Source organism: Rhodnius prolixus, unplaced genomic scaffold (genome assembly GCF_049639745.1).
Source record: "Rhodnius prolixus isolate KJV_2025 unplaced genomic scaffold, Rpr scaffold_15, whole genome shotgun sequence".
NCBI lineage: Eukaryota > Metazoa > Arthropoda > Insecta > Hemiptera > Reduviidae > Rhodnius > Rhodnius prolixus.
This window is the reverse complement of record NW_027411605.1, coordinates 6,763,880-6,791,396: the sequence shown is the minus strand read 5'-3', so window position 1 is coordinate 6,791,396 and position 27,517 is coordinate 6,763,880. Positions and strand designations below refer to the sequence as shown.

The window sequence follows — 27,517 nt, the reverse complement described above, 5'->3', positions numbered from 1 at the left end:
AATATCAACTGAGCCTACAATCTCTAATAGTTCAAACAATTTTGCCACACTAAATAAAATGCGGATCGTTTTATCGGAAACTTCATTTCTCTCTTTCTAAGTGAGGTGAAGTTAAGCTCCGCTGTTAAGTACTTATTATTGTCAATATGGCTTCTTCGAGATTAGTGTAATTGTCCATAAAGTAGCCAAAGGTTTAATTTTTACTCGAACCTATCGTATGTTAGGTCTCACCTAGGTTTGAAACTGTTTTTGAAGATCCATGATTGTACGGTGGTTCCGCGGAAGCTGTAACATCACACTTCCTTTAATAGCATCATAATATTTATGTGTTTCCTCTGACGATCCACGACCAACACGGTTGTCTTAAGCTCCTGTTTATATTTATTTGAAAAAAGTATTGCTGTCATGTATTTTTTGCAAATTATTTTAAATGAATTTATGATTACAAGTACAGAAAAAGTACCGTATTTTTCTATTATTATTATATTTATGTGTAATGTTGAAGCTAAACGTCTCTTGAGTACAAAGTTTGAAAAAAAATTAATTACGTAAAGCACGATCCAAAAAATGGGTGGCATGGTGTTATTATTAGATTGTTTCTTCAGCTCAGAACTTTAGCCAACTGGTGACAGTCTCGTCCAGTAATCTGAATGGACTACAAGATCAATCTAAAGTATTGTACTCTATGTATAATCAATTTTCACGAAAAAAAAGGTTGTTCACAAACTTAAGTAGTGGTAATAATAAGGCACGTTACATAAACTTCACACACACAACACATATACATATATGTATATAAATACAATCAAATGTACATTGTAGCACTATTTCCCAGACGAACTGGTTGTTTAGTAACCTAAACTGAAAGTTATATAACCTGTTATAACCTAATTCTAATTTATAAGGAGCTGACAGCCTTTTCGTTGATTCTGGACAATTTTTTTTACATCTGCTTAATAGGAACATTAATTTTATTCAAATAGAACAGTTTGTGGGTTGCCTCTAACAATTTAATGATATGGAGGGACTAGCTCGAGAGCCAAAGCTGCCACCTAAATGTAGGCAAGGCCAACAGGGAGGGGCGCCTGAATATTCGGTTCGTTAATTATAAATTCATTTCTCGCCATTTTCTTCTAAACAGCTCATCAGGTTTCTTTAAATTTGGTGTGTGTGTTACCTTTACTTGTTTCCAGTCAAATTTATTTTAGGGCACTTCAGATTTTTTCTGTTTTGTTAGTTTTCTCGAAAACAGTTTCCATTTTTTGTTTAGGTGTGCAAGTGATTCATTGCCACCTGATCTACAACTTTTTACTGTATAATCCCCCCCAAATAAATTTTACGCTTTTTCGTGCAGTTTTTGACGATCAACCCTTATACACTGTCCTACTGGACAGTTTAATTAATGTACTTTTGGAAAAGTAAAACTGTAAGCTTTAGCTGTAAAGTTCGATTTTAATAAAATTTATGGTCCAAACACCTATGTAGGATCAATAAGGGTTGAATGAATGGCTGAAATTATAACTACGAAGGAAATGGTGCTACCGGAAATACAAATGGTCTTCACGTGTCGACGAATTTCACGAGATCCAGTCCAGTTGATATCTTTCTACATGGTACACTTACTGCCGAAACTGAGCCGCATTTACTCTTGCCACTTTAAAAGGAAGTTATCTGCCTTAATCCTGGGGGGAAATGTTGCAGATCTATAAGGCTATGCAGATTTGCCTAATGCAATTAAGTTTAAAGAAAATCTTTTGGTAAATTTTGAAAAAAACATTTCTAACAAAACAAACTGGAAAATTGACACTGTGACACTTCCGGTGAGTAATTATGACAAAAAAACCATTTTGGAGGTATCTCTTTAAAATTGAAACTTCCTGCAGTATTCAGTTTTGTGAGTTTCACTCATTCAGAGCACTTTGTCAAAACCAATTTTATCTGAAACGAGAAGGCCTCAAAATGGACAGTTTAGTGGTTACTACTCAAATAGGGAAATCCTCAAGATTGCCATTAGTTACGCGAGTAAGTGAACATCTACTCACTACAGCTATGCGAAATGCAGCAGGAGAAAATCAGGTATTCAGTTTGTTAGTTTTTCCAGAAATCCTGTTCTGCTGCATTTAAAGCAGATTATGAAAAGTGACTTTGATAAGTTTGGGATGAGGTAGCAAAATGTGGAGTTTATCTAATGTGGGATAAAGGTAATTCATTCATTAATACATACACAGATTTATTAAAATGCACATAATGCACGCTAATGATCTACTTGCAATCCGAAAGAAGAGTTACCTGCAATATTAAGTTGCAATGAGCGGCTGGCTAGCTCTCCGGACATATCTCGCCAAAACGGAACTCCACAGCTCTCATGCGTCGCTCTCCAGTCCGCGGACTTTACCAGGAAAGGAACAAGAAAAACAAACGGACTAGGTAAACAAACTATTTGCACAATGATTAGTTTTACAAGAGTTCCAAACTACAGAATAACGGCTACAGTCTCGATAATATGATAAGAGATATCTTGACGATTACACAATATTGCGTGGAAAGTCTGGATGATAGAACTCAACAACAGCCAGGCGGTAGACGAATGAAGAATATAAGGTGCAAATTCGGGGCCGAATCAAAGTGCAGTGGTTAGCCAACTAGTCGCACACCCGAGGGCGATCGCTCGCGCAATTTCACTCAGGATGCAGTCCGATGAATGCATGCATGTTGCTCGATTACACGATGATGCATGTCTCATATACTGCGGCCTGCACTGTGAGAAGGGGTTGACTTCCAGAGCTGGTCCACCCTCGGAGTATTGATCGGCGACATCAGTGCTGCCAACTAAACAACAAGACATCAGTTCAGTTAATCATTGTTTTATTCAATTAACATAAACTTCGCCAACACTTTCGTACGCATGCTATATTGTTTAAACTATTGTGCTAAACGAAATTAGAAAAAGCAATTACGATCACAATCTGATTATGGTACTATCGAACTTAACAATACCTTAAATCGATATATTGACATCAAAAAATTGTTCATTCCTCACTAAAACACGCTTAAGACGAACTTACCTACAAAACAGCTGACGGAAGCAGCTAATTTTTGACAGCTCATAAAATTTCAACATCATCATTTCCTGCTATATAAGGTAATTACAATGTTAACTTTGATTTTCATAATATACAAAGATTATATAAAATAATACCATAATTCTAGTTGTAAAAAACGAAAAACATTGCTCATAGTGCAAACCAGAATAGAATTCGGTCATTTTTTTTTTCAAGTTTTGTTACTTTAACTTTTCAAATTTCAAGACTGATGGTTACTGCAGGTTTTGGAATAAAATTTAAGTGATACCAATAAGAGCTGTGTTTCCTACGAACTAACCCTTTATTCTAGCTGCAGATAAGGTTATGGGAAATTGAATGTATGATGCAAAGTTGTGGTAACTGGAGTGAATGCGTACGTACAATGAGGTAAAAAAAATCCATAGAATGTTGCCTAAAGTAAAAGTTCTTATAGAAAGGTAAAAACAGGAAGTCCTTGGCCGGAGTCAAGGTCGAGTAAATCGAGTATTCGATGCATCGATTATAACCTCGTGTAGCCAAGCTACTCACCCAAGTTTTACCGTCCATGTCTAAACGTATTTGGTGTAAATCTCCGAATAATGACCTTAAAAGTTGATCGAATTAATGGATTTCACACGTTTTCTTCACAACCAGGAAGTAATATCTGTCCGGGTCATTGCTTGTTTTCAATAAAATTAATCAAATGTTTGTTCCTAATAAATTCAGAAATCTGGGCGCCGCCCCTCTGAAGGGGAAGTAAGAGCAGGCCCCACCGCGGCTCAATGGAGTGCAGTTTTTGCAAGGAATGCAGCGTTTTCCTTATTATGCAGCTCTGACCCCTTTTTTTAACTTCACATTTATCTGGCCTTATTACCTGTTCAGAAAGGGAAATTAACTGAAATTAAAGTTAGAGGGTAAAATAATATTTAAATATTAAACAAGGTTGTAGTTGTGTTTCAGGAATCAAGATTCTAACTCAAAATTTTTTTTTATCTAAAATTATAGTTTGTAAAACCTTAACATTTCTGGGTTGCCTCCAAAGAACGAATTTGCCTATAAAAATGGTAATAAATCTATGGGGCCCTTACACAACTGTCCTATACGAAATTTAACAGCATTTCCTAAGAGCAATTTTCAATAAAATCTCAAAAACGAGACCAATCTAATGAGTAGAGAGGGATTTCCGGTTGGTAATTGTCTTCCAACTCGATTTTATCGATACTTTTAACACTTCTGAAAGAAGAGGCAGCCACTTTAGAGCGAATCTACCAAATTTGCCAGAAAAAAAATTCTAAATAAAAATTGTAGATTTATATAAAAAAAAAACCACTTCCGATGAGTGTCGATTTTCTTCAAATTTGGTATTTCCGGTAGACTGATTTGTATCAAAACCTTCCTGTCTTCTGTTGGCATTTTAAAAAAATATCAAATTTGAGTATCTTTGTGATTTTTCTTTTTTGAAATTTGAATTACGATGGACATGTTCAAGCACATAGTACAAGTATAATTTTTTCTCCACTGAAAATTAAAAATTGGAAATATTCTTGATTACACCTTCTCTTAGAAGTATGGTAAAAGCAGCGAAAGAGTTGAACTTTTTTGCAGCGGACACTATTTGCGGCCGTCCCTGGTTTGCAGACAGTAGACAGGCTAACAGTATCTACTGTATTTAGCAAGGCTCCCCAGGCACATGCGCAGCCCCCACTCCGGACGGCTCACGAGCTCTCGGTGGTTGTGACGCGGTCCGGGCACGCCAGTGTGGAGAGGTTACCTCCCACCTAGCGTTATTCTGTGGTACAGTAACTCCGCACTAGTGTTCATTCTTCGCACAATCAGCTCGCGTTCAGTCGTCCGTCATCACTTTGCCATTTTGGTCGCCGGCACATTCGGTTTTATTCTATTGCAGTCTAATTGAATTAGTCCAACATGTGCGGTAAGTAGGTGTTTACTATAAGCCACTATGCTCAATGTTTATGTTCAGGTTATGTTACCCGGGCAGTTTACATCTGATATGGTACCTATTACATTACAAACATTGAAGCTTTCTTATCAAATGATAATTGTTCCTTTGTAATATACTGAACTATTAGTTAATTCCGCCAACTGTGTTTACTGTAACAGTAACCTAACCTGCTTTTCCATAACTTCAGTTTTATGATATTCCATTATTTATTTAATACTTAACGAAATCATAATTTATACTGTAACTGCAAAACATGCCACGTTATTTATCTCTTAGAAAGACTTCAAACACACTCAAGAAAAATCCCGCGACTTACTTTACTATTCTCGAAGATTTTAAATTATACGTTTTTGATCAAACAAAGAAACATATTTAATATTGTACTTGCATTTTTGACCCTGTAAAACCGTATATTACTCTTAAAATGGCACCACCTCCTAAACTGTGCTAAAACAAAATTAATGATAAATGTTTCAAATGAAAGTTATAGTTGTATGTAAGAAGTTTGCCTGTAGGTAATATGTATAAGAAATTTAGGGAGAATAGTAAAAGTGCAATCCATCAGTTTGAAAAGTGGATTTTAATTTGAGAAAATCCCGATCCTTTTAAACAGTTGTTGCTCTGACGTGTCCAAAACTTAACAGATTTTTAGAAATGGCGAAGGTGGATGGTTATAGTATTCTCTCTGAAGTGCAGCTTCTGTCTTAAGTTCGTCCACGTATCTTCTGTTAAGAATAATCTAATTAATTTGAAGAAAATTCCACAAGCGGAAGTGATACTTTGTTCAGAAGAATTTTCCCTTTTTCAGATTTTTTGTTTATTTTAATTTGCCTCCAAGATTATCTCTGAACTTTGTAGATCGATAGCTTTTATTTCAATTAATTTACTGAGGAATTTAGGGTAGTTTTGGGAAGGGAGTTGCCTAGAAGATGATGTTGCCTGAAGTCGAAAAGTTGGCAAAATACCTACTACTGAAATTATAATTTCATTTCTGTCTTGAATGAATCAATCTGTCACCAAAAACGATGAACAGTTCCAACATTATGCATATGTTCATGTTATACGAACTACTGCTGAAGAAAGCGTGACGTCACAAGTACTTCATAACCCCCACTTAAATCAAATTTCTTCAAAAATACTTTGCAAACCAATGTTTATTGGTTTGATTAAACCTTTTCGCTAAGAAATTGAACAAAAAACTTGAATAAGCCGTTCTGAACAATAGTCTTCAATCACGATTGTACCAACTTGGAATTAGGATAGACATTGCACACTCCTAAAGTATTGCTGTTAGAACCGTACAATGTACTGAAACGATTTTAGAGGGTAGCTTTCCTTCATCTCACCCCAATAACTCCTCTGATACAAAGCATCTTGAAAAAATTTAAAGTTAAAAAGCACTCCGTGTGGTTTGGGTACCAACTTTAGAGAAAATCCCACCAAAACTGGAACGTGGCATTTCCGGTTTGCTCATTTCCAGATCCCATCAAGATAACTGAATATCAGCTTGTCACTTTCTGCGAACTCACACTCCGCAGTCGACTACTTCTCCATCTTGCTAGCACAAACAGCACTCAGATTAATTCTTTGAGGAGCCCTCAGCGCACATCTTTCCGGCGCAAACCTAATCTCGATTGTTTGAGCAGATCGCTGCAGAGTGAGCAAAAGCAGAAAAGTGGTCCCCAATGGACTGCAGTAAATGTTGTGATATTTAAGTTGAGCCGAGAGAAAGAAAGATTAAAGCGTGTCCTTTGACCTTAGTGGAAGGCTGCATGGAGTGAATTATAAGGAAATATTTTTAGACTGGATACAAGAACAAGATAGGTTGTGGTGGTAGGAAACTATCCTTGTACTTTCACTTGTGGTCGGCCCAATCTGCAGCCGGGGTGGGGCGGACCTGATGTTGTCTATGGCACACTGTTTACCTACTAATCTCTGGATTGTGTGCTAAATCTAAACACATTGCTTGATATTGCCAGATTCACCTTACAGATGGACATTATTGCTGACCCTAAATCTAGCAACAAGTTATGCAATGCAGGGTTCCAGTTTCTATCGTATTTCGATCTCTTACTCCTCATAATTCGAGGAAATTGCATGTCACATCCTGTGAATTGATTTTTTCCGAATTTTCGTTGCATATTATTCCCTATTAATGACGTACTGGTCATGAGAATTTACACTTAACTGAGTCTTCAGAGGGGAGCTATGCTCCTTTAAAACGGAATTTCTTGGAGAATTTCCTGTGTTGGCTTTCATTGCCTTGGAAGGGTTGACAGGGGCCAAGTTTCGCAGATGGGTTTGATTGGGCAAGAAGGGTTTGCCAAGGGGCGAGTTACATTTTCTAGCAAGTTAGGACTTGTACTAAAAAGTACTTCACTTCAATATTATAAAATAATTTTTTAAAAACAAACCCCCTGCTTAAATAACATTTCCTGTGAAATAGTTTCTAACTCAGGTTAAAGAAAATAACAGAAAAGCCACTCACTAAAGATGGGACTCCCAATCGACTGAGTCTTTTTCAAATAGGGAAATTAGGGCTTACATATTTAATTCATATTATTTATTGTAAAGGCGACAATGGCGTACGTGAGACTCTGCCTCGTAAGAGGACAAACCTTCCTCAAATACTTCTTCAAGAATTTTCCTGGTTAAAGTGAAAGTTGTAACCAACCGACAGACGGGGCGCCTAATTTTCCTTTCACTTGCAGCTAAACGGATCCGCCGGAAACACCCAAAAAATAATTTTTCCTGGAAAAGTGATATTCATCTTCCGCGAATAGACAACTACAGGAAGTTTCAAAACGTTTTTCATGCCCAGGGGTGCTCCAAGAGTATATTTCCGTTGAAACACGAATCTGTAATCTGCATAAAGACAATACTTCCGCTTACGAGTGGAGGGAAAGAAAGTAAAAGTAGTGGCTGACTCACACACAGAGAGTGGAATATCTTTTTAATAGCAGCCAGTGGTAACTGAATACTTTGCGAGGAGAACTGTTGGTATTGAAGTGCCGTTATGTGCGGCGGTTCTCCTTGGACGCCTGGATCTACCGGTCTGCAATGTCAGCTCAGGGTCGTCCGCATACTCCTCCTCCTATCGCACCTTCAAGTACCCACCACTTTACGCCTATTTACAAACACTACCATCGGTTCAAATTGACGAATTTTTTTTTTTACAGTGAACTCGTTTACTGTAGAAGTAAATTGCCTTTTTAATCACTTTTAAGAACAATGAATTACGTACCGGATTTCTCCCGGTACAAGGCCGGGCTTCAGTTCGGGAATAAACTGCAATTCTGCCCCCCGGCAACTTGATGACAGTGTATATTGTAATTATTACTAAAAGTGTTTATTAGGGAGTAAAGTCTGGAATGATCACTCTCCAGGAAGTCGTATTCCCGGGCTGGAAAGCCTGGAGTCCCATTCCACCCTAAAAAGCTCCAAGTCTAATTTTCCTGAAAAGTTAATTCAATTAAAAGTTACAGATTTTAGTACTTGAAATATAATTAGAAGTTTGGTGAAAATCATAAGATCAATTTTCGGGAAAATTTAAAAAAAAAAATGAAAAGTCCCCTTCTAAAGTATTACTTCCGGTTTCCAGTCATTAACATTTAGGTCCCATGGGATACCCAAGAGTATTGAAGTTCCATCTTCGTTCTTTAGCCCCACAGTTTCTAACCACCACCTTTTCAACTCGAGGCCCTCCTATATTCGATGAAAGGTATCTCTGTACCATCAATATAACCTTCAGTGAAGTATCAGCCAAGAGGAAGTAGCCCTTAACTGAAGTGATTTTGGGGGGGGATTGCTATGTTCTGCCAAGGTCAGCTCTTCTGCATTATGTTTAGGTTTCGAAACAATCCTCAATCACCTTTCTTTTCTGTTACTAATTTTCAAATTATCTAAAACTAAGCATTGTTAAAAATGTAGTGTCAGTATTTCTAGTTCTTCTTGATTCAGAATCAGAGAGTGATTTAAATGTTTTGGTCTGAATATAATAGGGCCCCCACACGAATTCGATTTATCGGTAAATCTAAATTTAATGAAACCCGAAAAAAAATAGAATTTTTCAAAAAATGGACATCGAAAAGGGTTGCCAACTTTAAATGATACGCTAGTTTTTTCATGATATTTTGATGGAATATTTCCTTCATAAATAAACAATAACCCAGATAAAATGTTACTTTAGAATGAAGTTTACCCCGTAAATATCGTAAAAACGTTCACCTCGAAGTTTAAGATATCGATGTGTTTGTAATCTATAAACATTTGAATCTGAGTATGATACTCAAAAAAGGAATGTTATATAATATTAAGTACAAGTACGATAATTGAGTATTTTTTATTTTGTAAGTGGTCACCCTGAGAAGGACTGGTTTGAAAACCACATTCTAACTTCTGTTGCTGCCTTTGTTCGCAGAAACTGGTTTTATTGTAAAACTACACTCTTCATTACTAAGTCACAAACTTTTGATTTTCAGGAATCTTCGCCTATTTGAACTACCTAACCCCAAAGAGCAGAAAGGAGATTCTTGAGGTACTTATTAACGGCTTGAAACGGTTGGAGTATAGAGGCTATGATTCAGCAGGTTAGTTATTTACAATGCTAGTTTATGATCATGCAATGAAAGTTTTTTGTGTGTAATCACTGCGCACGATCACCTGGGTCATGCTTCTTCACGGTTGGCAAGCAAATCCAGACTCCGAGAGCATGCAACCGTTTCTTATATAAACACTGTAAACAATATGTATTACAATGAGGTAGATAGCTTTACGAGCTATGCAGCTGTACTGGAGACAAATTGATTTTTTTGTGTTGAATTTATGTCATTGATTGCAACATTGATAAGCCACTTGCATATGGAATTGCATAAGACGGTAATATTATTTACGCAATACACGGATTGTTGCATCTTTCTTCTCCTAACAAAACCTATAAAAGGTTTCCAATGCGACGCTTATGATTTCTCAGTTTAGAGACTCATAAAAGATCAACGGAAAGGCCGCCCGGGCTGGTTGGATAGTTCTGTATTAAAAGTAAGCGGGTGGTTAAAGAATTCTTCGTCGGCCTGATGTCTTTCTAGTAAGGCACTTTGCTGAGCTGCAAAAGAGTTTAGGAGCGGCAAAGTTGCCTTATTACCTCTCGCTGCCGACGGTTCATTGCCCCTCTGTTCTTATCTTGGTGCCATCAGTACACCATAAAGAGCCTCGTGACAATGGTTGTCCATGTTTACAAGCTTCATTGTTCTGAAGATTTTGACGAAGCTACATTTAGGTGCTCTTTCGTCGGAGGAGAGTCTCAAAAGAATCCAGTTTTATCCACTTTGATATGGCTCCCTCTTGTGTGGAGCAGATGAAAGCGTGCCTTTTAAGCAGCCGTGTGTTTCGCCAATAGTTGCCAATGTGTAGTGACAGGCAATACTTGACCCAGTTGGAGTATTCGAGTACTTGATCAATAGCGTTTACTCGGAGAACACTATCATTCTATTTGGCTTTTCAAAAAAAAAAAAAATTACTTTAATTATTGACTTAAATGATTTATAGCTAGAGCATATTTTAATGCTGATTGGAAGTGTTTGCTTAACATGACCATGTTTTAGGTGTGGCGGTGGACGAGCCAGACGGCAAAGAGATTGCCATCGTCAAAAAAAGTGGCAAGGTGCAGGCCCTGGAAGAGGAAATCATGTTGAGTCAGTTCATACTCTAGTCTGTGTATCTTCCGAGTAGTTGGACAGTGGTTTGGTAATAATGAGCTTGCATATGGTCTTTAGGAGCCAATCAACTGGAGTTCGACGCCACCACGGAGTGCCATGTGGGCATCGCACACACCAGGTGGGCCACCCATGGCGTGCCCAGCGAGGTCAACTCGCACCCACAACGCTCCGATTCCAATCAAGCATTCGTTGTCGTGCACAACGGTATTCTCACAAATTACAAAGTAAGTTCCCTTTTCAAATCTGATCTTTCTTGCTAAAAAATGATTTAAGACTGAGGACAAGTTCTATCTCCTTACTTTAACGCAGTCTTCTGAAGCTGGCAAAAAAAAAAAACGAGACAAATTATCAGTAAAAGTAAATGACCAAGTGATTCAGTTTAATAACCATTGCAGTAATTTTCACGCCTAAAGCACTAATTTGTCCCTAATTTAGATTAAATTGTGAAATTAACATCTTTATACCTCGTGTAACAGATGATTACGAAAGAAATCTAACTTTTGTTTCTGTTTTCTTTAAGAGCTGATACAGTTTGTGAATGAATCCCCACTACATTTCCATAATTCTGTTACTCAATGTTATGCCCTTTGCTGCTTTGAAAGTTCATATTAGTAAATATGTTCATCTGCTTCACAGTTCAGATATTAAATTACCATTAATGGTAACAATTGAAAGGTATTAATTTGTGTAGAATGAAGTACTAAAATAACTTTCATTCTGCCCACTCTGTTAAAATAATCAACACAGAATCACTTTTGAGTTCCTACATTCCAACCATACTTATTTTTAACTATTTTATTTAAACTAACCATTATTTTATTATATAGCTGTAGGTTAGACGTTAAATACTCGCTTATTTTAACTGGCTTTCTATTCCTTCCCCACTTTTGGAATAATCTATTTAAAAACAGTTTTTCATTTACTATTTAGCATTTTTTTAAATTTTCAGATTTTTTTGTTTAAGAAATTTTTTCTTTCCAAGATTTCTCTCTGTGATAACGAAGATCTACAATAGCTTTCCCTCTGACCAACAAATGAACTGGAAGATATCTCTTACTTGTTCCTCACTTTTAATTTGTTCGACAATTTTCTCCATGTTTAAAGAAAGAAAAAGAGCATTTGCCGGTGTTAATTCCAGGTATCACCACTGGACACTTCATTTCCGCTCCCTCAAGTTTACATGAACATAAGTTTGTGGATGTTGTTGCACCATGAAACGGCAAACAATATTGTTTAAATTGTACATGGCCAGAAATAAATCATGGGTCAAATTTGAAACGACTGCGTCAATTTAACGGAAAGGTTCTTTGGCAACCTCACTAGTCTTAAAGCAACCTCATGTTCAAATCTCAATGATAACCCTTTGCTTAACACAGCAGGATACTGCTACTCTAGTCTGCTAGTTTTTCTATTCTGTAAATGCCATAAATTTGTCGTTAAAATTCTTCCTTGAATTATCTCAAGAACCCAAATTAATAAAAATTTTTTCTTTTCTTGAATTACAGGACGTGAAAGTTTTTCTGATGAATAAAGGCCACAAATTCGAATCGGAGACAGACACTGAGGTGATCGCCAAACTGGTGCAGCACATGTACCAGCAGCATCCTGATTACAGTTTCAGAGAGCTTGTGGAGCAAGTCATCAGCCAGCTGGTAAACAGAAAGTGTTATTTAGTTGTTTATTTTCTCTCCCAAGGCTATGTAGCCTCCCGAGGCTAAAAGATGTCAAGATGGAGTGACTGTCTTGCCATAAATAATTAGCACCTCGTGGAAAGCATATTTAGCTACCTCCCCCCCCCCCAAAAAAAAGCACGTCAGTGGTTTCGAAACTGTAGAGCGCACGCAACTTTTAACAGAAATATCTTTTTTAAGCCAAAAATTATAAAGTACAAACATTATAACTTATACAATTTCCTGACTATCTATGACTTTTATCTTTCTTGGATACGACAAGAAGGGGATGTACGATACAGAACGGATGAGAGGCCGTTGACATAAGTAATGATTAATTATATTTGTGATGTGGTGGAATTTAGGAAGGAGCGTTCGCGTTGTGCTTCAAGAGCAAACACTTCCCAGGAGAGTGTGTGGCGACCCGGCGAGGCAGTCCTCTGCTGGTGGGCATCAAGACCAAGACTAGACTGGCCACTGATCATGTGCCCATCCTCTACAGTAAAGGTATCACCCATCGACCTTTCACTTCACTGTCACTAAAGTGTTTGCTGAACACCATGTGCCTGATCTCCTAGTCTTTAACTACATTTCTCTGTCTTTATTGTTTTTACTTTTGTTCTAATCAGAACTATTTCAGATGTAATTTCACTTCATTTCAGTGGTAATGTATGTTTCCTAATATTTCAATCAGAGCATGTTCGAGTGAATGTGTTTACAAAACGATCAGCATGTGTACATAGCTCTGTCACTGTTCAAACAAACTTATGGAATGCTTTGTGTTTTTAATGGCTTTAATTTTATAATTTTCTCCAATTATTTTTTATCTATCCACCTCCATTTTAATTTGTTTCTTTTTAACTAAAACAAACTTTTCTTTTTTTTTTTATTTTGTTTGCATGATTATTGCTGTTTCTGTCTGTCGCTCACCATGTGTGTTACATTGTGAACTATTTTAGAGGAACCGGAACAAGAAGGTACAACTTCCTTCCTTACTAATCACTTTTAGTTCTATCTACTAGTTTTACTTTATTTGTATATAGCTAATTATTTTATTAGTTTTTAAATTGGGTTAAAAATATCAAAGCTCGTGTGATTAAGACGAAGTTTTTTAGACAGACAGCAGGCCATTGAAGGGATTGCTGGGATTTCAAATCCCTGAGGCTCCATTATGCTGCCAGCTGTCCTCTCTCTCTCTCTCTAAAAAAAAACAATAAAGTAATAGAGAGATTATTCTAAAAGCACTTCAGTTACCTGCAACAACTTTCAAAAGTGTAAGATTCTGAATGAAGCAGCAGTATTTTGGCAAAAAGTGACATGAGACGAGAATTGGATTGATTGTAAACCGCTGATCAGCTCGAATCAAGCATCAAACCAAGGCTAGAAAACAGCTCTGGTTTCCAGAGAGCAAACATAAAAAAAAGAAATTGCCATCATTGCTAGAGTAATTTTTTTGGGATTTCTGGTGAAAGATTTTCGATCAAGGAAGAAGAAATCGTAGAAGACCTTGAATCTGAGAAGTAAAATACTGAGATAATTGGACTTTTCTTGCCGGAAGCTGACTGTTTCCAAAGAAAAAGTCGTGACAGAAAAAAGTACTGATTGTGTTTCTAATTTATTATCAGGCTTGGCCAAATTGAAAGAAAGTAAAATCTGCATTCTGTTCTAGCAATGTGGGTTTCACTAAGATACGGCGTCACACTCTTCAGGTTTGCTTTTCTCCTCTCAAGCTGGCCATTAATTTACGCAAGTTTCATAGCCTCGATTATATGGAAAACCAATTGGCAGAACAGATCACATGTGAAAGCAATTATTGTTTACGCGACTTAGTGTTCCGCATTGCGGGATTATTTGTTTTTAATCAGTTATGAGGGTAGTAGTGCCTAGACGAAGAAAGCCAAGGATATGTAATACACGGAGAATATAAATACTTGTATCTGCAGGAACAGACAGTGCCATATCCAGGCATTTCAAAATGAAATCTAATAAAAACGTTTATTGTGTTTTTTATATATATTACTAAACATATTAAAGAAATTAGAACATTTTATTTGTAGATCCTACGATTAGTAGATCTTATTAGTTGATGTGGAACGCAAGTACACAAATTTTAGAAGCGGATGTAAATGACTTAAATAATACGTGTGATCGGCATTTCTTACGGTTTATCTAATGTCACACAGTCGATGGTGATTTTCAAAATAAATTTAGAAATCAGTCTAAGTGGAACCACAATCCTCAATACCTTAAACCGCAGATTATGCGTTAAATTGACTTCAGGTTACTGATTAAAATTAGATTGATTTACTTTACTATCTGAATGGAGATCATGCAGCAGTTAAGAAGATCAATGCGTGTGAAATTCTCTGAGCGAATTGAATCAGAGCAATACCTCTGACTGAAGAGTAAGGAAGTGGAAACTGGTTGCCATGTTCCACTTGTGTTTTGCTTTCATGATGCGCAAGAAAGATATATTCATAAAAGGTACTACTAATTGAAATAATTGGAAAGCACGCTGGTGTATATACTATATACTTACTCACTTTTCCTGTTTTCCCAAAGTAATTAGGTTACACAATCAGGAGCATCTTTTCCTGTATCCCTAATAGGACCCAACATTAGACCTCTTCCAGACTCCACAAGCTGGTAGGGCAACCTCTTGTCCTTCATTTCACTAGTTCTTGTCCATACTTCTCGGGCTCAACTTTGCATGTCAGTTTTTTCTTCTTCTTTTTTTGAATTGTCCTTATTAAAGTACAACCATAAGAAGTATACCTTATTTTCAACTCAACCCACCCTTGATTTATTATTGGATCTTCATTACAACTCCGTTAACACAGCACTTACTTTTTACATTGTCTTTGCTGGGAAGTCGTCCAAATGAAGGTTACTTTCAGAGTTGTAGTAAAGTTTCTGATTTGACCCAGTCTGGGCATTCGGGACTGCACAAAAAACTTAGAAAAACAAACTGCCTGATTTTGTCATTCACTTTATAGGATCTTTTTTCATCTGTAAGATTAAGAAACTTTGGTTTCTTTGTTAATTTTAAATGTTTTGTTTGTTAAACATGCCTTCGCAACCTACATCTTCTCTTGTCTCTTTATCTCCAACGCCAAGCCCAAATAATTATATACCAGCTTCCTCTTCTTGCTGATCCAACAAATGCCCTCGAAGTAAATCCTTAAAAATTTGTGGTCACCTTTCCTACCTCCTATCACAATGCCAGTCTTCTGTTATTGTAACTGCATATCATTTATAAACCACTAATTGATGGGATCCAGTGCTATAACTGTGGAGATATGTGTTTGTAAAATAATTTGCATGCCAACTGTTTGCAGTGATCTCTCTATATTCTATGTTAAGGTTATGTTCGTGTGTACATAGTTTATGTTTACTTAATTCCCCACCCACCCCTTGTGAGTTATTATTAATTAATAAGTTTGGCAATTTTATTTTATTTTATTTTTGTTTTATTTGTTTTATCTATCATTTTCTAATTTTCTATTTTTTTATAATGTGTGTTGTTTGCTGTTACTGTTGGCGTGCTGTGTGGTGCTGCGCTCTATTACCAATAATAATAAATCGTGTCCTGTTCAGACGCCGAGCCACATTCCAAGTCAGGTACTTTCTCATTACCTCAGCCACTTCTCACCGCATCCATCCATATCTAACAACTTCTCAGATCAAAGTGGTGGAGTACGCTTGCCAGCTTCATTATTACCAGCCGGATGTGTGATTTACACTTTTTGTATATCTAGTATGTACTCTTATGACAGGATGTGTGACTGTGTTAGTGGTGTGGGGGTATGATTTGAATGTGTGTGTGTGTGTGTAGGAATAAGAGATTTTTGTTTTTGGAGTCTGTGTGAACTTGGCACACGTTGCTTCGGCCGCGCGGTGATGGGACTTGCACCTCATGACGTCATCAAGTTTTATGTATTTACTCACACATCATCGCTCGAAAGTTGAACACTTGTTGCTTATTGTTTGAAGGAAGCAGGCGTTGTAGTAGTAATTCTTGAATGCCGTCAACTGTCTAAGAGAGCTTCTTGGCTATGTTCGGCATTTTTCATATTCACTGGGTAAAAAAAAAGTCTTGGCAGTGTTAATTGGGCAAAACTATAAAAAATTGAGTTTTTTTTTTGTTAAATTGAGTATTTAAATATTAAATTTACATGTTTTCTTATTGACTTTTTTTTTTTTTGCAAGGTAAGATTGGCTAAAAATGAAGTCTCTACAAAGAATCTCTTTATTAGCTAGAGACATTTTGGATCACCCCAGAACCATCATCAGTTGTTATTTCGGTGTAAGGTACATTCCGACATTACAATTACATTACTCCTTGACGTTTAAGTTTATATAGCGGTACGTTTTTACAGGAACCGGTTCCAAAATGCTCCTGGGAAAATAACGTCCCAAAAATTTAAAGACAATTTATAAATATTGAGTTTGACTCAAATTTTATTGTAGGATTGAGGTGACCAAACCGAAAGCCCTTAACCTAAGGGATCTATAATATCTTTTTTTAGTTGCTATGAGCAACGGTCTAACCCCTAACTGTAGTTTTTGTTTGTTCCTTTGGTTTCAGAAGTTTGGTTATGTTAAATTTAGAGGCTTGATTAGAACACTATCTATAAATGGTTCCGTACACACCTACAACAAGCTGCTATAAATTAACTTATTTTAAAGACAGGAAGTTGTAAGAACTCCTTTTGATGGACTCCGATGTCTTAATAAGAGGCAGTGGCCCTTTTGAGGTTTTCGATATCTCTGTTCTGTTTTAATATGAGCACGGTCCGCGCTCTGTCACTAGAAATCTAACAGTTTTTTTTCCTTCTATTTTTATTTAAGGAATCTACAACGCCCGCTTCTAAGATGTGAACGAATTTAATTCTGTGCAAAGTCGATTGTATGCTGTGATATTTGGAACATTGCTTGTAATTTTGTGATAGACCTTAAAGCATGAATAACAGTATTATGGTATTGCTTTTCAACAATTCAATTTCATATAGCTTAGATATATTTATAAATTTAAAGAACAATTCAAATTGTAAAGCAGAGACTCTTCTCCTTTATTGGATCGAAACTGTAGCCATATTTCCCCTCACAGCAGTAGGTAAAAGAAACAGGAATAATTTCCAGTTTTGGCATTTGGATTAAGCACCGTTAAATGAAAATAGAATTCAAGTTTTTCCAAAGATACTTTAAATGAAAGGATACCAGGTGGAGAGGAGGGATCCATGTAAAGAGATGAACGGACCCTACAAGTTTGAACATGCAGAACAGTCCCTACAGTCACATAGGACCTGGTGCTTCCCTTTCATTATCTAAATGGTTTTAAATCTTCGCAGATTCTACGCAAAGAGTATTTCCTGTCCCACACCTAATCCATCTACGACCCAAGCAGGCCTTAAGGGATCAGTAGCTCTTCTTACAAATTATTCCGAACTATAGGTGCTAAACCTAGTATTCCTTAATATGTTTGGATTTATCCCTCTAAATCCATAGACTTTCCAAGAGGGTTTGGTGGAATCAATCCTGTGAGACCCAGAAGCCTCCAAAAAACCACAGTGACCATACAAACCTCCTCCAGTATCTTCTCACAGAGCATCAGAGCCTTCTACTCTCAAATCCTTTTAAAACGCCCTATCCGCATTGTGCTGGCAATCTGTCAAAGCTCCTCATCCCTACGGATATGTGGTGTGAAACTATCCAGTCCTTAGGTTTCTGTTCGCCCACTTTTTGCTGCCACCTTGAGACAGTAGCTAAACGCTGTGATTCAAGAAATTTATTACTGTAAATAATTTGTTCTAGTGATAGGCTGTAAAATTAGGACAGTCTTTATTTCGACCGCTACATCGTGCTAGTCCATCAAAACAAATATTTTTTTATGAACGGATAGAGGAATAATTCATGTGATTATATATATTACAGATCATCGGCCGCATGGTCGCGAGATGCCAATAATACCCAGGTCGGACTCAACAGCGGAATTTAGACCATTAGAAGATAAAGAAGTTGAATACTTTTTCGCTTCGGACGCTTCTGCCGTCATCGAACATACCAACCGGGTCATCTTCTTGGAGGTAATTACGTGATCAAAAGAAATTCTGATTCTTCAGTTTTGTATTATTGATGTGTATTCTGTTTTAACGTTGACCACGTGGCATTGACAGGGCCAGGACAATCAAACTTCATTCAAAATCACAGTTTCTTAATCTTTCTGAAAGTATACTCGCGACTTTTTCCTGCTGCAATTCCCATGTGTTTCGAAGTGTTCATTTAAAAAACATCAAAATAGAATAAAAAGTTTTTACATTAAACTTTTTTTTTGTTTTGTTAAAAAAGTTGATCTTTACATTTTTTATAAATTAATAGGAAGTCATCGCGAATTGTTTGTGTTCGGTTTTATTTGAGAAATTGTTTTTAAGTAAAAAGGATGATCCTTTACGCGTGAACTTTGTAAACTTAAGTGTAAAGTAAATCGTCAGAACTAATTCATTGGCTAAAACCCTCTATTCTTTATGTATTCAGAGGGAGTTATCATGCACATATATGTCTTTCAAAAAACTTGATCTGTTCGTTAAAATTTTCTACAATAAAAATATTTTTTATTAATAGCTTGACACATGATTTAGATTACACATGGCATCTGGTTAGAAGTGATGGTTGTTATTTGTTTGTTCCAAAAACACTAAATTCAGGCCACTTTATAACAACACACGTACAAAAATATTAACCAAAGATGAGCAGGAAAAATCTCTTCAAAGAAGCCTTTTACTTTTCTTTCATAGTTTTCTTTCTGGCGTATGTTATAGAGCACAGAAGTAAGTGGTTATTGTAATCGAATGTTGCTATCGAAATAAAATTTCTAGTACTCTACTTACAAAGGGCCGTAATTAATTACAAAAGTACTTAAAAGAAAATGGTTATTCAGTGACTTAACTAATAACCTCAGTTTGGATGTATCTTTAATCTTATAAGTCAAAATTGTAAACACAAACACTTTAAGTGAGATCTGGACACCACTTGAGTATCACTTTGCATGAACACATTCCAACTTCCTAACAGGAGTAATTTTACGGCCAGCATACTTCAGATTGACGACTGAGGTGTTAAGACATCTTTATTTGAGAAATAACATTATTTCTTTGTTTAAGTATTTATATCTTGATTAGAACTATTGATTTCTAAATTTTCTAAGTTTTTGTAAGAATGATATTGGTTTGTATTTTGAAAGGACGATGATGTGGCTGCAGTTAAAGATGGTTTGCTCAGTATACATAGACTCCGCAGGTCACTGGATGATCCGCATGCCAGGGAGATCACCACCGTCAAAATGGAAATACAGCAGATCATGAAAGGTAGGACATAGTGTATAAAATTTAATTAAATTTAGTGACCAAACCATCAAGAGTGATATAAAAGAGATGCTAGTGCCTCTTGCAGCCTCTCCAGTATGTGGAAAGTTATTAATTGTTTCAGGTAACTACAGCTCGTTCATGCAAAAGGAAATCTTTGAACAGCCAGAATCTGTGGTGAACACCATGAGGGGTAGAGTTAACTTCGAGACGAAGAATGTAGTTCTGGGCGGCATAAAGGTTGGTCACTGTCATATTTACTTATTTTTCTGAATTCCCTGTGAAGTGCAGCAGTGAGTAAAGTAATTTGTTGCGCAGGAATATATACCAGAAATAAGGAGATGTCGGCGTCTGATGTTAATCGGCTGTGGGACATCTTATCATTCTGCAGTCGCCTGTCGACAACTCTTAGAAGAACTTACAGAACTACCAGTAATGGTTGATCTCGCCTCCGACTTCCTCGACAGAAACACCCCGGTCTTCAGAGACGATGTAGCCTTCTTTATCTCGCAGTCAGGTAGGTTCCATAGATTCCCATTTTCTTCTGCAGTAATTTTTTTATGTTCTTCTTTCTCCCAAGCAGAAGGTTCATTTTTTTTTTTTTTTTTTGCTTGCAGGCGAGACAGCAGACTCCTTGATGGCATTACGCTACTGCAAACAGAGAGGTGCGCTGATCGTCGGCGTGACTAACACTGTGGGTAGTTCGATATGTCGGGAATCGCACTGCGGCATTCACATCAACGCTGGCCCTGAAATCGGTGTCGCCTCCACTAAAGCCTACACTTCTCAGTTCATCTCGCTAGTGATGTTTGCTTTGGTCATGTCAGAAGACAGAATTTCCTTACAAGAACGAAGAAAAGAAGTGGGTATAATCTCCGTTTTTATGATTGTTTTTCCCCCAAAACTTTCAATTTGGGGTTTCTTCACAAAGGCTTGTGAGGTCGACTTTACTATCTGGGCTCTCAGGTGCCAGTCATTTCTGTCAACCTTGGAAAACTCATTAGTGAAGGACTTTTTTAAAAAAAGAAACAATTACGTTAACCTGAATAATTTCCTAAACAACTACCTCTCTCTTTTATTTTAAAGAATGTAAGGTATCATTTAAGGGAACTCTCCGAACGCCTACTTGTCTTAGAAGAGAACTTCTGCTTTTTAAAAAGAAAAGAAATTTATTCAAATTTACTGATCTCTGTGATTGTGCCCAATGGATCATGTATCAATGAAAGTTAGTTGCCTATTAAAATAGGCGGCATTGACGTAAAGTGGACACCCACAAAGTAAAATATAAACCCAGCATCTGTTGAAATTATTTTACAGAAATTTCTTGTACGATTAGGAGAGAATATTGTGAAAGACAAAACTGCTTCCGTGTATTAACTCTACAAATTCTCTTCACATTATGTTTTCTATTTTTAATATCAGCAAGTTATAAATTTTTTGTTGTAGATAATTAAAGGTCTTCAGAATCTGGACGAGCAGATCCGAGAAGTTCTCCAAGTGGACGATAAAGTCCAGTCATTGGCCAATGATCTGTACCAACAGAAGAGTCTGCTGATCATGGGTCGCGGATACAACTTCGCCACCTGCATGGAAGGAGCTCTGGTCGGTGATCTATCTACAGTTCTATCTGTACTTCGTGTCTCTGCTGTAACAGATATATGTATAATTTAAGTTCATGTACTTTCAGAAAGTGAAAGAACTGACTTACATGCACAGCGAGGGCATCCTGGCTGGCGAACTGAAGCACGGACCTTTAGCCTTGGTGGATAAAGCCATGCCCATTATCCTCATTGTGACCAGAGATCCCGTCTATCAGGTAACACACTATGCAGCTTCTTCCTCTTCTTTTTCTCATATTACAAAGTGATGTAATATCTTTATTACATTCAGATAATAAGTGTTTAGGTAAAGTCAGGATTTCCATCGTTCTTATATCTGGTTTCCTCTAAAGATCCTGCACTCTGTAGAGTGACTTCTTGCAAGTGGATCTCTCTCGTCTGTGCAGATAAGTGCACAAATATAAATGTTATCACTCAAACATGACTGCAACCTCTACATCTTACAGACTCATCTACCATCCGATACCTAATTTACTTTATATTTTTAATAAAACTTGATCACAAAATTAAAACTTACTTTTGCTGTGTCCATAGAAATGTATGAACGCTTTACAACAAGTGACGGCTCGAGAAGGGCGACCCATCGTTATCTGTGAGAAGGGTGACCTTGAGACTCAAGGGTTTGCATCCAGAACTATTGAAGTGCCACACACAGTCGATTGTCTGCAGGTAATTTGAATAAATAATTCAGATGAACAAAAAAAATGTGTAGAGTAAACTCGACCCAGTCTTACTAGATTCTCATAGTTATTATTCACAAATTTTCATCGAAACATTATATTTAATTTCAAACATTATACAGTTTATAAAGCTGTAAAATTATACCGAAATGAATACTTACAGGGAGACTATCCCGACCTTTCCCCTAGGACTGCACTAAAATGAATTTTTTTTTATCAAAATACGTAATAAAAGAAAAGTTATATCCGCAGATATGGAATTAGTATGTAAATCACTTAGCGGTCCTCCAGATAGTGAAGAAGAAGCTGCGTAGAAATTTTCACCAAACTCGGTTTTATTAACACATTTAACGTTATTAATATTATAATATATACTAATACTAATAATATAAAACTACACAAAATTATTGCTTTATGATTTATTTAGATAACAGCATATCGATTACGCGCAGTAGATAGTACGAATAGTTAGGCATGTCTCAAATTTTAAAAATATTGGTTGGGAAAGGCACTCAAAATGATGATCATGACAATACAAAAATTAATTTCCACACAGAAAATGAAAATTAATAAAAGAAGAAAATGTTTAGCTTTTCTTGGAAGAGTAAAAGTGTTCATAACACCAGATCCTTAATTTTCCGCAAGCAAGTTAATTTATTATCCTATTTTGTCTTGATTACAGGGAATTCTGACAGTGATCCCTATGCAACTGCTATCTTACCACATCGCCGTTCTCAGAGGCTGTAACGTGGACTGTCCAAGGAATCTGGCCAAATCTGTCACCGTGGAATAGAAAATGGTGCTTCGTCTGAGAAGTCATGAATAATTCACACAACTACGGCAACAATAACAAACTACAATAACGCGCACATTTTGCCAGGAATTACAATAATTGCAGAAAATCTTCCAGTTCTATTCGACCGGAACTGGAATAAAATTATTCAGCCATCGAACATCACAATGTTTTCAAGTTTTTTTTTTTTTTTTTAAGAATATAACCTCGTGTGCAATACTAATGATATTGTTTAAAGTAAGATTGTGGAGGTGGCGCCACAAGTACTTAACTTAGTTTGTACTTATTTTTACATTCCATTTTTTTAATTTATCTCCATACAAGAGTTGGTTTTGCATAACCACTGGTGAAGTGCACTTATATTAACACGGACGTAAAAACATACACTTTCTATGTGCCATTCACTTTTCGCAAAAAAAATAAATAAATAAAAACAAAAATATGTTAAACATGAAATAAAAAAAAATTGTGCGTAAAGCAGAGTACCGGAACTTGCGAGCAAATGTGTTTATATTCACTTAACTATTTTGTGCACATTAAACTTGTGGTAATTGTGCGCTATGGCGGAACTCCCAACTAGCGCCCTTGCAGGTAACGTCACTAGAATGTTTTATCTTCCCCCACTCTTATCCATACACCGCGTGATTCTTATTAACTCGGCGACCCCCTCAGAAGATCGGAGATCTCAAGATCTCTGTCATCCGACATCAAAGGCTATTATTTCCGATACGGTATAATTCTCCGGTACGGAGAAGAACCAAACCATACTTTAGCCTAGCTGGAGCCCAGATCCTACCAATAGACTCCGTTTTGGCGTTGCCATTCCACTTCTGCCATCACACTTCCATAGAGGATTATTGCTTTCTATAATCACTCTCCAAAGCACATCATTTCTGGCCACATATACACTTCCAAGTAACAAGAACTTCGAACAAGATCCCATTTTTCTTGCTAGCGAATGATTCAGCTTTTTTTTTTTTTTTTATCTCGTCATGCTAGCTTCTGCTTTCTGGACGAACTGTTAGGAGCCCTAATAGCTCCCCGGTCCCCTGCTAAACACACTTCCCGGATAGAGCAAGACTTACATGGCTTGAACAATCGTTACTTCCGCCTCTAGGGCCTTTGAAGGTACACCTATCGAGAATTATGCTTAAACCCCGCCTAGAAAAGTACTTTATGTATGTTCTTGGACTTGTTAGCCGTGACATCGATGTCGGTTTCTGATTCAAAACATTTTGCACATTGCTGCTATTTCCAATCAATCAGTTATACCATTGTAACCTCTAAAGCTATGAACGTCTATAATTGAATTCGCAAAAGGCGATTATTTTACTTGTATTAACCCAGAGAGAGAGGTGCTCCCTGAGGAGATGTGAATGATGTCAGTTGTCCATGATGTAAATGTGGTCGGAAAAGATTGGAAGGGTGTCATGTTGGACACGTCATAATGTACAATTGCCCCAAAATTTGAAAAGTTAACAGAAGAAAAAAATATTCTTTAGTTTTTTTTTGCTCGCAAGGTTTACGTTTCGGAGCATTTATGGTTGCATCTTGTTTTTGTATGTAAGTCAAGGCTTCATTAAGTCGGTTCTTCTTCTTGATATAATCGACAATAACTCTTGACATAAGAAGGTTATTAGGCTTACTCCTTCGTACTAAAGAAAAAGAGGACTGTAAAGAAAGGTTTAACGTAGAGATTATAGACATAAACTGTCTTGAAATTGAAAATGAAGAAGCTCCAGCTAGTGGAGTCCCAAGGCTGAAGAACAAACAGGAATACAGCCTCCGTGAAATTTCTGATGCAAGAGAGTGAGCAACATAATCTAAGGAGTTTGTAAAAATAAATAAACGCAATGACCGGGAACCAAAAAACTTTACTTACATCTAGTCCAGATGTCGATCCTCCGCCATTCTAGAAATAGAGAAACCAAGAGAAGAACTGGAGAACAGGAAAACCTATGTTCGGGGCGAATGTGGGATTAAAAACGGACACTGTTCGTTAATATCTGTGAACTTCGTGAGGATCTTATGAACTCTGTGCTCTTCGCAAGGCATTGGAGTAACATTTTCCTTATCAGCTGAGCCTAATAAACCATGGTGACCTTGCTTACCATTCTGTGACATTACTCATAATGCGTCTAGCCTTAATGTTGATGCAGTTCGCGATGTGGGTATCTTAAGCCTATCGGGACCACTTTACTAAGTCGCATTTAGTACACTAAAAAGTTACTTTATTATAGAATACATATTTTAGACAGACAGTATTTAATATGGATTACTTTATTAGTTAATTAAGGCAACAGCTGTATATCCGTTGCTGTTCAACATTACTGTCATATGTGATGCAATATCTAAAATTACTTATATTATAAAAGAATATTATATAAAATATAAATATATATATATTACAAGTTTTTATTAAAAAGTGTTTTGTGTTTTATTTCCACCAGCTTAAATTTTATTGAAGAGAATGTATTACTTTTTACAATATGGTGTTGCGGTGAGTGTAATGTGTACAAAACGTAGCTTTTGGATACCTAGAGAAAGGATGCGAATCAGTGGAACACTTCGCCGCTGGTAGAAATAATGAAAGAAGAATTAGTAGGCTGCGAGATTTGGTCTGGGATTGGAAGTTGGCTAGAGAGGGGGGTACGAACAGCTGACGAGGTAAAGAATAGATATGTACGCACATGGGGGAAGTCAGGTGACGTAACTCGAAGCTCCTATCCCCGGAATAGATTCGTCGCTACTCAGTCTTGCCTTGTCGTTCGTTAATTCACTGTTAATGTCCCATTTTTTTAAATATTGTTCCTAGTTTGTTCATTGTTCATCTATTTAATTAATTTTTTTTTTCTCTCTTTGGAGAAATGGTTCTGAAAGATTGTTTGTTGTTTTTGCCATGTTAGTTCACCGTTAAATTTTGATACTTGAACAAGTTAAGAATTTTGGAACAGAACAAAAGTTAATGAAGTGTCGGGTGGTCGGCTAGAGATTGTTTATTTTGTTGGTTCTCCAAATTTGTAGGTTAGTGAGGCGGCGAGTGCGTGCGAGGAAGGCCGAACGGCTATTGATTGAGGCGGGACCTGCGTGCTAGCCGCCCCCCCATAGAGAGCAGCACCTTCCTGCCACACCACGTCCAGCTTTCCACTGCGACACTTACAATTTTTCTTTTCAATCAGTCACCCACTCTACCAAAAAAAAAATTAATAATAATACATACTAATCAAGAATCGCACCCAAATTTCATACTAGATAACTTAATTAGTGTTCTAGTTCGTGCTCCATCAGAGAGATTAGGCTGCGTGTTGTTATTCCCCTCCAAAAGATAAAATAAATAATTACCTGTACAATTCGTCTAAAATCTAGTTCGCTTAAAGTAAAAAAAAAACAAAAACTTGAAATAATCCCCCAAAAAAGCTTTAGTAGAGAACGTTTTAAAAAATAAAATAAATCATTTGCAGATTAGTTAAAAGCGGCTCAAATAATAAATGTATCAGTGAGTGTTGATTGGTCCCAAAATAAAGAAGAGACCGAGTGCCAGCCACCAGCTCAGGGATGGCTGCCATAGCAGCCTGTACGCGGTTCAGCGATAACTACGATCTGAAGGAGGAACTCGGCAAGTAAGTACCACAACCTGCATTTCTAATTGTAACAATGTCTTTGCCATTTTGTCCCAGTAGGTAAAGCCCTTCCAGGCGAGCACTCCAAGATATACTCACTTTTTTATCTTTTTTTTATTAAGTATAATGAAAAAAAATTGCAAGCGAACGTTGAACCTGAGCTGTTTGTTGGAGCGAGAGCACTCTACCGGCTCCAAGTAAAATTATTTCTGCTGGCGAGAAGGGCGAGGGAGGGTGGGGTATCGCTATTCGTGGCACCGGGAACCCACACACTGGACCCACATTCATAGCCCACTTCACTGCCCAAACTTGGGCTACAGTGTTCCCCCGGGCAATCTCGCTCTCTGCTCACCGATTCCTCCAGAATCCGCCAAAAATCAGCACTGAATATATTATCTTTTGCTCTCCGGTACTGCATGAGAGCAAGTGTTGCGATGGTTTGGGTTTGCATATTCCCACGGGATAGAAGTGTTTTCTGCTCTCCTAAGTTTAATAAAAAATATGGCTTTACAAATTGTTGGTACATGTAACTCTATCAATGGAGTGTGGGTCAGCATACCCCAAAAAAACAAACATCCCAGTAAGTTCAACTATAGTTTCTGGATTAGGTTCCACTGTCGGACCCCACAGTGAGCTTTTCGCCAAAATGAGCCTGCCGGAAGTGCCAAATCGTTTTTCTTTAAATTTTTATCTCACAAAAGCCTACAACTTGAATTTGAAACGTTATTGGAAAACGCAATATGGGCGAGGGGAAGTTGGGCTTTGCCCTAAAGTGGTATTTCTGCGTTATGTCAGGAATTGTCACCCATTTAATGTTAATAAAGACTAAGTAGCTTTCAATAATAATTAATTATGTAAGCTAAGTTAAGGGAAGATCGTGTGCCCATCTGGGTTATGCTACTCCCACTGGACTAGACTTCAATCAGCCAGCAATCGTCCTGGAACCTGCAAACACACTCACACGACCTTCAAAGGCAAACTCCGAAACATAAATTTCTCTCTAACATTAAATAATTTGTAGAGCTATACGTCACC

The 27,517-nt window shown here is 37.1% G+C and overlaps 3 protein-coding genes across 43 annotated transcripts in view; 2 read left to right on the top strand and 1 right to left on the bottom strand.

The window, feature by feature from the left end:
• Positions 1 to 2,775, bottom strand: part of LOC141454990 (uncharacterized) — a 68,474-nt gene extending 65,699 nt beyond the window's left edge. For 6 of the 12 annotated variants that reach the window (XR_012459078.1, XM_074129778.1, XM_074129779.1 and 3 more), the window contains exon 1: positions 2,290 to 2,775. The gene's annotated coding sequence lies outside the window, so the exon portion shown is untranslated. The remainder of the gene's footprint in view (positions 1 to 2,289) is intronic. The other 6 variants (XR_012459080.1, XR_012459082.1, XR_012459079.1 and 3 more) reach the window with 1 other exon arrangement.
• Positions 2,776 to 4,813: 2,038 nt separating this feature from the next.
• On the top strand, positions 4,814 to 24,270 carry LOC141454980 (glutamine--fructose-6-phosphate aminotransferase [isomerizing] 2-like). Of its 3 annotated transcripts, XM_074129734.1 has the most exons (17): positions 4,815 to 4,995; positions 9,507 to 9,614; positions 10,626 to 10,715; positions 10,797 to 10,963; positions 12,245 to 12,391; positions 12,775 to 12,916; positions 13,369 to 13,386; positions 16,007 to 16,030; positions 18,344 to 18,495; positions 19,650 to 19,773; positions 19,895 to 20,010; positions 20,089 to 20,287; positions 20,388 to 20,632; positions 21,217 to 21,372; positions 21,458 to 21,586; positions 21,924 to 22,058; positions 22,752 to 24,270. In XM_074129734.1, exons 1-17 carry the CDS (start codon positions 4,989 to 4,991, stop codon positions 22,860 to 22,862), a joined length of 2,070 nt encoding a protein of 689 aa, XP_073985835.1. In that variant the 5' UTR covers positions 4,815 to 4,988; the 3' UTR covers positions 22,863 to 24,270. The 3 variants fall into 3 exon arrangements, with proteins under 3 accessions (XP_073985836.1, XP_073985835.1, XP_073985837.1); XM_074129735.1 differs by lacking the exon at positions 13,369 to 13,386 and having other exon boundaries at positions 4,814 to 4,995; XM_074129736.1 differs by lacking the exons at positions 13,369 to 13,386; positions 16,007 to 16,030.
• Positions 24,271 to 25,391: 1,121 nt separating this feature from the next.
• Positions 25,392 to 27,517, top strand: part of CaMKII (Calcium/calmodulin-dependent protein kinase II) — a 127,588-nt gene continuing 125,462 nt past the window's right edge. For 21 of the 28 annotated variants that reach the window (XR_012459073.1, XR_012459072.1, XR_012459074.1 and 18 more), the window contains exon 1: positions 25,634 to 26,482. Coding sequence is in view for 23 of the 28 variants with exons in the window: in XM_074129761.1 (XP_073985862.1) it covers positions 26,418 to 26,482 (65 nt within the window). In the remaining 5 variants the exon portion in view is untranslated. Of the gene's footprint in view, positions 25,530 to 25,629; positions 26,483 to 27,517 lie in introns of those variants that run through there. The other 7 variants (XM_074129762.1, XM_074129759.1, XM_074129750.1 and 4 more) reach the window with 3 other exon arrangements.

Excerpts from the sequence above, each read along its gene's own strand:
- LOC141454980 (XM_074129734.1), top strand. Across the intron at positions 10,964-12,244 it reads GTATTCTCACAAATTACAAA|GACGTGAAAGTTTTTCTGAT; the intron begins GTAAGTTCCCTT and ends CTTGAATTACAG. Across the intron at positions 20,633-21,216 it reads TACAAGAACGAAGAAAAGAA|ATAATTAAAGGTCTTCAGAA; the intron begins GTGGGTATAATC and ends TTTTTGTTGTAG.